This window comes from Gekko japonicus, unplaced genomic scaffold (assembly GCF_001447785.1).
Source record: "Gekko japonicus isolate JY-2015 unplaced genomic scaffold, Gekko_japonicus_V1.1 scaffold1533, whole genome shotgun sequence".
Taxonomy (NCBI): Eukaryota; Metazoa; Chordata; class Lepidosauria; order Squamata; family Gekkonidae; genus Gekko; species Gekko japonicus.
Window position 1 is genome coordinate 304,865 of NW_015163649.1, and position 10,313 is coordinate 315,177.

A 10,313-nucleotide genomic window follows, 5' to 3' on the forward strand; every position below is an offset into this window, starting at 1 on the left:
GGAATTAGCTACAGCACCCCACTCTGCTTAAAGGAGCGCACACCTTTTAAAAATGTTTTTAAATGATTTTTAAAAGCGTGTACAGGAGAAACTCTTGTGGGGCTGTGCCTTTAAGAAAGAAAGCGGAGCCCCCCCCAAAGCCCCACTGTAGCTACAGGCCTGCTTGCCAGGGTCTGCCCTTCTTGGCTTCCGAGATCTGGCAAGATGGGCTGTCCAGGTCAGGGCTTGGCTGGAGCTGTCTCAGTTGCCACTCCCTGGCAAAGGAGGAAGAGGGTTAGGTCATCTGGTCCTTTGGGGGAAAGACTGTCAACGAGCTCCATCTTCTGGGTTGCGGACGGCACCAGCGGGCAAGACCCCCACGGCCCAGCACAGAGTCTGTAGCCCACCCCCCACCCCGGTCTCGGCTGCTTCCCCTCTTTTGCTGTTGCTGCAGCCTCTTCCCCCTTTATTTATTTTGCTTCGATTCAGGTGGGGTCACCGTGTTGGTCCGAAGCAGCAGAACAAAGTTTGAATCCAGTGGCACCTTGAAGACCCAACAGAATTTTATTCAAGGTGTAAACTTAACATAAGAACATACATAAGAACATAAGAGACGCCCATGTTGGATCAGGCCAAAGGCCCCTCCTGTCCAACACTCTGTGTCACACAATGGCCAGAAATACCAGTGCCATCAGGAGGTCCACCAGTGGGGCCAGGACATTAGAAGCCCTCCCACTGTTGACCCCCCCCCCAAGCACCAAGAAGACAGAGCATCACTTGCCCCAGAGTCCCTATCTATACCTTGTGGCTAATACCCACTGATGGACCTCTGCTCCATATGCTTATCCAGTTCCCTCTTGAAGCCATCCATGCTTGTAGCCCCCCCCACTTCCTGTGGCAGTGAATTCCATGTGTTAATCACTCTTTGGGTGAAGAAGTACCTTCCTTTTATCTGTTCTAACCCGACCACTCAGCAGTTTCATTGAGTGAAATTCCGTGTGCATGCACACTCCTTCAGATACCTGAAAATATCTATAGACGTGCACACGCACACGAAAGTTTACACTGAAAATTTGATTTGATTTATTTAATTTGTTATCCCGGCCTCCCGGCCTAGGCCGGCTCCGGGCGGCTTACAGAACAGAATAAGAATTCCAATAATACATGAAACACAATTCATTCCAATAGTACAAATTCCAGTAATGCATAAAACACGGTCAATATAATTACAGTGTTAAAATCAACATACTAATAAACTCGTTGGTCTTAAAGGTGCCACTGGACTCAAACTTTGTTTTATGTATTTATTTATAATGTTTTACTCGGCCTCTTTCTTTCAGGCTGAGGTCAAGAAGGCTTGATCATATAGATAAAATACATAAAATGAAATCAACTAAAGAAAAAACACCAAAATTTTAAAATTCCAGTTTAGGACTGCAAGTAAATCAATCAAAGGTAAGGTAAAGGTTCCCTTGCTCGAAAGCCAGTCGAGTCCGACTCTAGGGTTGCAGTGCTCATCTCCGTTTCCAAGCCGAAGAGCCAGCGCTGTCTGAAGACGTTTCCGTGGTCATATGGCCGGCATGACTAAACACCAAGGCGCATGGAACGCTGTTACCTTCCCACTGAAGTGGTACCTATATATCTACTTGCAATTTCTTGCTTTCGAACTGCTAGGTTGGCAGGAGGAATCAATCAAAACGGAGTCCTAAATAAAACGGTCTCCAGCTGCCCCCTAAAGATTGCAAAGGGAGGGGGGCCAGGTGCACCTCCCTGGGAAAGGCGTTCCATAATCATGGGGCTGCCACCGAAAAGGTCCTCCGGGCGGCACCAGCAGTCCTCCTGTAAGGAAGCCGGCCTGTCTGGCACCACGCCCAAGAGCCCCCCTCAGCTGTGGCACTGTGCCCCGATGGGCCGGGGGGTGTCCTTGAAGCAAAAAAAAAAAAGGTAGCAAAGGAGTGGCAGGGAGAAATCAGCGGAGCCTCAAAAGGGGTGTCCCCTCCCATCCCCCAGACGTACGAGGACCAGCACAGCAGCGAGGAGGAGGAGGAGGAGGAGGAGGAGGAGGAGAGCGAAGAGGGCGAGGAGGAGGACGACATCACCAGCGCGGAGTCCGAGAGCAGCGAGGAAGAGGAGGGGGAGCACGAGGAGGGCCAGCAGAACGTCAGCCGGCAGCAGCAGCTCGAGTGGGACGACTCCACGCTCACCTATTGATCCCGGCCCTCCCTCCCCCCCTCCCTCCCCGCGGCCACCCCCTCCTCTCTTTCTCTCTCCCTCTCCGTCTCTCTCTCGTTCTCTTCCAGAAGACTCCACGGCAACCTGCTCCATCGCTCCCGAGGATCCGAGGCGCGAGCCAGTCGCTCGGGCCCGTAGAGCCGACCGGCGTGGCCCCGACCCCGCCACCTTGTGTGTGTGTGTCTCCAGAAACCTAGCTCACTGCTCCTCCGTCTTCTCCACCCCACAGCGACTGGATTCCCTTTCTTTTTTCCTGCTTTGGTTTTTTTTATCCGGCAAGGGGTCGCCTTGTGCGTGCACTCCCTCTCTCCCTCCTCGCCCCATCTCACTTTAAGAGACTCGAGAGCTCTGTGACACACAGCGGGGCAAGACTGTCCGGCTTTTTAACTTCTGGTTTTTGGGGGGTCCGGGTACTTGGGGAGGCAGCTACACCTCCGGGGTCTGCTCCTTCCCTCACGCTTTCCTGGCGAAACAAGATTCCGAGACTGTCCGTCGATGAAAAGTAATTGCGGAGGGGGGGGTGGCGTTGTTGTTTTCTTTTCTTTTCCTTTCCTTCCTTTTTTTCTTTTTTCCTTTTTTGCGGCTCGCTCCATCCCTCTGGACCTGAAAGTCTCTTCCCACCTTCTAGTGCATGTGTAAAGTGGCAGGATGAGGTTAATGCGTAGGAGATCTAACAAGACTTTTTAATATTTTGTAAATATATCGGGATCATGTAATTAATGTCCTTCGTGGTAGTGAAAACCGGGGAGGGAGGGAACAAAACCATGCTACGGTTTAAAAACAAAAACAAAAAAAAGAGAAATTTTTTAAAACTCATACAGCATGATCTAGAAGTGATTTTCCACGGGACGAGGTCGACTTAGCGTAGAAGGAGCAATTGATGGCGCAGTGGCTGCCAGACCCCCACTACCATCTTCACTCTGGTCCAGCTCTGTCATTGGACACTCCCCCCTAAATTTTTACTCCAGAGGCAAACGTGTCAGTTAGACTGCAGAGGTTGCTCCTCCCCCCCACACACACACGAGTTTCTCTTGGGGAGGGGGGACCAACCACCCTACCTGTTGCCATTTCGTCCGCGGGTTCTTAGTGCGTTTGGCTCGCGGGGAGAGGAAACGAGGCGGCTGGCACACACCCGGCAGCAGGTATGTTCTTTTTGCACAAGTGGAGAAAGCCAGGTGGGGACTTGGGGGCTTTCTGATTTCTCGGTAGCAGCTGCTAAGGAGGCGACTCAGTTTGACTATAAGGGCGATGGTGACGCAGGACCCGGAAGACGCTGCAGGGGGCGTCTTTTGCCGTGGCTGCTCACCGAGACAGGCGAACCTGTACTTTGCAGGCTGGGAAGCAGGCCCGGCAGGCTTGGGCCTAGTTCCTGGCATCATTCCCACTTGAAACACTCCGCGTCATTCCCCGTAGCTCTTTGTACAGTGACTTGGGATTATGGGAGTCCCAAGCAGTTCTTTCTTTTTTTCTTTTTGTCCTTTTTTTTGTTCTGATCTGTTTACACACTGGCCACAGCTCCTTCCTGGGGAAATCAGGGCATGGGCCCTCCGAGACGACCTGGCTTAATCCACTTACCGAGGTTCCGGGGCTGCATGGTTTGGGGTGGGGCGGCCCCAGATGAGACCTCACCTGTTTTCAGAAAGATCAGAGAGTCTGAAAGTGTGAGAAGCAAGTCACGACCCCATTGGCGGGCGGGAGGGAGCACTGGGCTTTTCGGGAGGTGAGTCGTGTTCTCCGCGTTCACTCTTCCGGGAGAGGGCCTCAGACTTTTTTAGCTTTCTGTTCGGTTATGATTATTTGGGGGGAAGGGTGGACGGTCTTCGGCTATATAGAGGTGGTGGTGGGAAGTGGCCTCGGTCACAGCTGACTTACAGCGACCCCGTAAGGGTTTTCCAGAGCGAGACACGTTCAGAGGTGGTTTGCCATTGCCGACCCTGTAAGGGTTTTCCAAAGTGAGAGACGTTCAGAGGTGGTATGCCATTGCCTTTCTCTATAACGACCCTGGACTTCCTTGGCACTGGTCTCTCATCCAAGATCTAGTTTGGTGTAGTGGTCAAGAGCGTGGTCTCTAATCTGGGAGAACCGGGTTTGATTCCCCACTCCTCCACGTGCAACTGCCGGTGTGACCTTGGGTCGGTCACAAGTTTTCTCGGACCTGTTCTCTCAAGGGCAGTTCTCGAGAGAGCTCTCTCGGCCCCACCTACCTCACAGGGCGCCTGTTGTGGGGAGGGGAAGGGAAAGGAGACCGTAAGCCGCTCTGAGACTCCTTCGGGTAGTGAAGGGCAGGGTGCAAAAACCAACTCTTCTTCTAACCAGGGCCGACCCTGCTTAGCTTCTGAGGTCTGATGAGATCAGGCCTGCCTAAGACCACCCAGGTCAGGGCGGCTATAGAACACTCCCTTGATGTTAAGCACAGAACTGTTTTAGACACTCCTCCATTGGGTTACAGACTAGGGTAAGGCAGCTGTTGTCTGGCAGACGTCGTGCCGGGCATCCGAAACGTCGACAGTCTCGTCCGCCAAACCGGCTTCCACATTTGGGGCTCCAGAAACACACAGAGGGGAGCCGGCAGAACCCCCTGGACTCTTGCCCTTCCTGGGGTCAGGCAGTGGGGAAGGGATAAGAGACGCTTCTCAGACCCTTTGGAAACAAAGCTATTTCTTGCCTTTCTCTCCCCCCCCCCTCGCCCTCCCAGCAAGCAGCTCTAGGGTTTCAGTGGAAGAAAAGCTGGTCTCCGGAGTGCCTTTCCCAATAGAGGGGTGGTTCGAAGAAGGCAGGCAAGGTTTTGACCCACATGAATCAGCTTACCCTTTTTTTAAATGTAAAAAAAAAAGTGTTAGGTTTTTTTAAAACGGGCGGTAAAGCCAGTCTCAGCAACTTTTACGTGGTAACATAACTGCTAGTTTTAAACCTGGGAAAACTTTTAACTTATGTCCGAGTTGTCCTGTGTTTTAAATGTCATTGTGTGGAAGACTTTTAACCCCTTCCATTATTACCATCACTGTAGCGGCTGTATTTTTAGACTGTAAACTTGATCATGACTCTCTCTCTCTCTCTCTCTTTCTCAAAACGCTAATGCTGAAAGGTTGTAAACTTTTTCTGATGCCGTTTGTAGCCATCATGGGTCTAACATTTCAGATGTGTATATTGGTAAATAGGTTGAGTTTGGAAAGTCTGAGCTACAATAAATCTCTGGTTCTAAACCTTGACTGTTGGCTGTACTCCTTATAAGGAAGTGACGTGACTAGTAAGTAACTCTGCTTTAACTAAATTAACAAGTGCTTAAAGAAACCAAGGCTGTGCTGTCATAGAATCTGTTATAAAAAACTTATTATTGAGTGCTGCTGTATTGCTGTTTCTCTGTGGCCTGTAATGGCCAGTGCACCTGAGAAACTGGAAATTGTGGCACCTAGTGACAGAACGAGGCATTACAGGGTGCACCTGTTCTTTGTAAGGAAGTGAAGTGATTAGCAAGTAACCCTGTGTAATGAAATTAACAAGTGCTTAAAGAAACAAAGGCTGTGCTTTCACTGGCTGGTATAATCTGTTATAAAAAAACCTTATCATTTAGTGCTGCCGTATTGCTGTTTCTCTGTGGCTTATAATGGCCAGTGCACCTGATAAACTGGAAACTGCGGCACCTAGTGACAGAACGAAGCATTACAGGGTGCATCTGTTCTCCCAAGGATAAACTTCTTCAGTTCTCTTACATTAGCACATAGCTGCCCTGCCCTCCCCTTCTAGTAGCCATAGAAGAACTTTACATTTTTTAAAAAAGAAAATCATCTAGAGCCAGTAGCAGTCTACAAACAATTTTTCCTCCATGTGGAGTATAGGAAATGTCAGCCTCCCCGTTGAGCTTCAGTGTCCGTCTACTGTGGCTTTCTGTCTCTGCCGGAGGGAATCAGAGGAAGGTGAGAAGCCTGCTTCCCTTAATCAGCAGCCCCCACCCCTTTCCCTCCGCCTGGCCGCTCTACAAAATCCAGCACACGTTTGATCACATGCCACCTAGCAGAAAATGACCGCAACACAACTTAACAAAAAACCGCTTATATTTTAACTCCAAAAAAGCACTTGTGACAGCATGTAAACTTTTTTCCTTAGAAACACGATTTTGCTGCTCAAACATCTGGAACGACAACAACAAAAGAACACTGCGGAACTGGCTCACAAGTAGTACCACAGTGGTTACTTTCACAGTCACTTGATTTAAAGAATACAGATTTTACATCGATCAGGACCATATAATACTGCTGTGGGAGGGGGGGGAATGATTTTGACCCTTCGCGACACTCTTCAACTTGGGAGAGTATTCTCTCTCTCTCTTTCTTTTGCCTGGGGTTTGATGCAAAGTTGTAGGTTATTGTGGTTTTTTCCAAGGCGTGTAGAAAATCGCAGAGCTCCTCTGGGACCTGAGCCTTAACAGCACCAAGAGATAGTCTTGTCAGACCTACAAGAAAGGAACCCTGCTGGCCTGGTGACTATTGGAGAACGTTTTTGGGGTCTAATCAGGTACCCAGCCTGTCAACCAGTTCTACTTCCTGTAGTTCCCAGATCTACACCCTAGAAGAAACCATGGCTGTAGTAGCGACGGGGCTCTTTCCCGGTGTTCTGACCCACCTGAAGTTCGGAAGCACTGAATGCCTGGTGCAGATACACATTCCTGGGGTTGCGTTAAATGGTTTTCATACTTGGGTCCTTATGACGCTGCAGCCGGCAGGCAGGGCTTAGTGATCTCAACCCGTGTTTGGATCCCTGTCTCCATAGGCCGCTGTACCCAGCAGCTACAGCCATGGCTGTCTAACCGCAGGGAATAAAACACCGTTGTGGGGCACCGCACCTTCTGCTTTGAACTGGCCAAAGTCCTAGAGCCACAAGAAGCGGTTCAACGCCTCTGGTTCGAGAAGCGGGGGACAAATTGGCTTTTGGCTTTCAGGAACGGAACTAAGTTAGCCTCTCCCCACCCCCACCCCCAGCATCTCAAAAGTAGAACAAGCTCTCCTGTCCTTTGCAAGGCATGAGGGTGCCGTGTAATTTCGCATCCTGCCTTAGGAAACTTCAGGTCCTGTTGCTGGTCTCGTCTATCTGCAGAAGCTGTCCGGGCAATCCCGGCGCTAGGAGCACACGGTGGTGAAACAGACTGTTGGCATCCCAGGTGAGGACTCTCTTTGTATCCCAGTGAAGTCCAGAGGAGGAAGAAAGAACAGGTCTTCATTAGGGCACAGTTTGTTTCGAGGTCTCGGTTATAGAACATGTGAAAACAGAGGGACCAGTACCGATGGGGGGGAAACGACCCCTCCGACCCCTGCAGGTCAACAAAGGCCATTTGCCATGCTGTTGCACAGAACTGGTCTGTGCCGCTTTTGCGTTTGACTGGGAGGGATCCTGATTCTTTAACAGTATTTTTTTTTCTGATGGGGAACTTTGCAGGGCTGGCGTACAAAGCCAGAGTGCATCCTTAAGAGCTAACTGTAAGTACAAGAACAGCCTCCGACTTTTTCCTAAAGAGCTCGGCTCCTTTTCTTTGAGGCAGCGGTCCTTAACGTTTCAGGTTCCCGTTCGGCCAGCGAAGAGGAGAAATAAAGCGCACGTCTCTCACCTGTCTAAACGGTGCATTTTACACGCACACGCAGCCCTACCTTAGACCCACGCTGCTGCGGAACTGTGCTAACCAGTGGCACGGGGGCCGCTTTTCCCCGAGACCTGGGGAAATCCTTCTCCATTCTGGGTGGGTGGGAGGGCCATGACGGAATGCAAAATGACGCACACGCCTGGTCCGGTCCGCAAGACACTGTCCAGTCCACGATGACCGCGGGCGGCTGGGTGACGCAGGACCACAGGGACCAGCTGTGGTGCTCGCTCCAGGAGGCAAGTTCTCAGGGGCCGCCTCACACCGGCAGAGAGGGGTCAGTTGAGCTGGTTTCTCGCACCGCCGCAGCCCTACTGCCTGTTGTCCTTGGAGACGTTGTGCGCCAGCCAGTTGACCTTGGTCTTCCAGCTCTCCCGCAAGGCCTCATTGAACTTGAGGTGGAAATGCTTCCGGGCCTCTTCGTCCGCTTTCCCTAAAGCCAGCGAGTCCTGGAGGAGGAGGGGGGGCGGGGAACAGTCAGTCTCGCATCGAAAGGCTGCTTCGGGGAGAATCCTGCTGCCGCCCTTCCGTCACGGAACCCCACCCGACCCCTGACCTCCTTCGCTTCCGCCGGGGGACTGCACCCTCTCCCCTCCAACCTGACCAGTGAAGTGGCAGCTCGGCTGAAGATAACCCACCAGCCCTTTATGCTTCTAGTTTGTCCTCCCGTACCCATATGAAGAAGAGAAGAGATTGGGTTTATACCCCGCCCTTCACTACCCAAAAGTGTCTCAGAGTGGCTTACAAACTCCTTTCCCTCCCCCTCCCCACAACAGACACCCTGGGAGGTGGGTGGGGCTGAGAGAGCTCTTGACAGAAACGGCTCTTTTTCAAGAACAGCTCTGACAGAACTATGGCTTGCCCAAGGTCATCCAGCAGGTGCAAGTGGAGGAGTGGGGAATCAAACCCGGCTCTCCCAGATTAGAGTCCGCGCTCTTAACCACGACACCAAACTACACATGAACCAGAGCAGCTCGTGCTCTCTACTCCATCTTTGGGCATCTTGAAGCACAGCTTGGACAAGAGTTCTGGAGGCCTTAACAGAGCCGGGCAGCTTCTGGCACTGTGTTTGAAGGTGACTTGGGAAAAAGCAAGGAGCGTCCGCTACCCTGCAAGCGGGGCAGGGCAGGCAGGAGCTACAGAGGTATGGGTGTGTGGAGCAAGTGGCTGCTGTCGAGAGCAAGTCTGGTGTAGTGGTTAAGTGTGTGGACTCTAACCTGGGAGAACCAGGTTTGATCCCCCACTCCTCCACTTGCACCTGCTGGATGACCTTGGGCAAGCCGTAGTTCTCGGAGCTGTTCTCTCAAGGGCAGTTCTTGGGAGAGCTCTCTCAGCCCCGCCTACCTCCCAGGGTGTCTGTTGTGGGGAGGGGAAGGGAATGGAGTTTGTAAGCCGCTCTGAGACTCCTTCGGGTAGTGAAGGGCAGGGTATAAATCCAATCTCTTCTCCTCTTCTGCTGTCCCCCCCAAAACACCACCACCCATGGTTAGCATCTCAGGCACAGCCAGTTCTCGCTCATCTCTCTCCTACATGACAGCAAAAGGTTCTAATTGCCGGATGGAGCCAGTGGTTCACATGATCACATGACGCCGTGTTCAACTGAATCAGACCCTTGATCCATCATAGTATCGTCTACTCAGACTGGCAGCGACGCTCCAGGGTCTCAGGCACAGGTCTTTCTCACCACCTGTTGCCAGATCCTTTAACTGGAGATGCCGGGGATTGAACCTGGGACCTTCTGCATGCCAAGCAGATGCTCTGCCACTAAGCCACAGTCTCTTCGCATGTCTTCCACCAACCCATTTCCCACCGGGGCTAACCTGATGCCCAGAAGCGTTGTCGGCTAAGTGGATTCATCAGCCATCCTTTTTTTAAATGGAGAGGGCTCCTGGAGGGCTAACGGTATCCCTGTCTGCTAGCCTCTTGGGTCCCTGCTTGTGGGATTCTCCCATTCCCCCTCCTGCCCCCGAGAACTATAAGACTTGGGGTAGGAGCTTTGGAGAGGCAACGCTCCCTTCGTCAGACAGCGTCTTGACTCTCGAAAGGGCATCCCCTGAAAACCTTGTGGGTCTCGGAGGCAAGACTGGGCTCGGATCTTCTTCTACTGGGGACCATCTTCAAGTCCTTGAAGGGCTGCCCTACAGAGGAGGGTGCAGAGCAAAGCTCCCTCTAAGCTGTGGAGTCTTGTGAGCAAAGATTCTGCTTTGTGAGCGGCTGGCATTAAAGTTGTGAGCGAGCGGGTTGACTACTGCAGAAATCAGTTTGCTCTGGAGCCATCCTTCCTGAGCTAAGACAAAAATGTGTGAGCCGGAGGCTAATAGACTGTGAGCTAGCTCACACTGATTCAGCTTAGAGGGAACACTGGTCCAGAGGTGTTTTTCTGTTGCCCCAGAAGGTCAGGCCAGAACCGACGGGTTGAAATTAAATCAGAAGAGTTTTCGGCTGAACATGAGGAAGAACTTCCTGAGAGTGA

General features: G+C 51.7%; 2 protein-coding genes across 2 annotated transcripts in view; one reads left to right on the forward strand and one right to left on the reverse strand.

Moving 5' to 3' along the window:
- CLSTN1 (calsyntenin 1) overlaps positions 1-4,135 on the forward strand; it is a 67,949-nt gene extending 63,814 nt beyond the window's left edge. The window contains exon 19 of the mRNA XM_015407668.1: positions 1,990-4,135. Within this exon, the coding sequence (XP_015263154.1) occupies positions 1,990-2,190 (201 nt within the window). The 3' untranslated portion in view covers positions 2,191-4,135. The remainder of the gene's footprint in view (positions 1-1,989) is intronic.
- Positions 4,136-7,955: 3,820 nt separating this feature from the next.
- PIK3CD (phosphatidylinositol-4,5-bisphosphate 3-kinase catalytic subunit delta) overlaps positions 7,956-10,313 on the reverse strand; it is a 57,294-nt gene continuing 54,936 nt past the window's right edge. Inside the window, exon 21 of the mRNA XM_015407670.1 lies at positions 7,956-8,289. Within this exon, the coding sequence (XP_015263156.1) occupies positions 8,152-8,289 (138 nt within the window). The 3' untranslated portion in view covers positions 7,956-8,151. The remainder of the gene's footprint in view (positions 8,290-10,313) is intronic.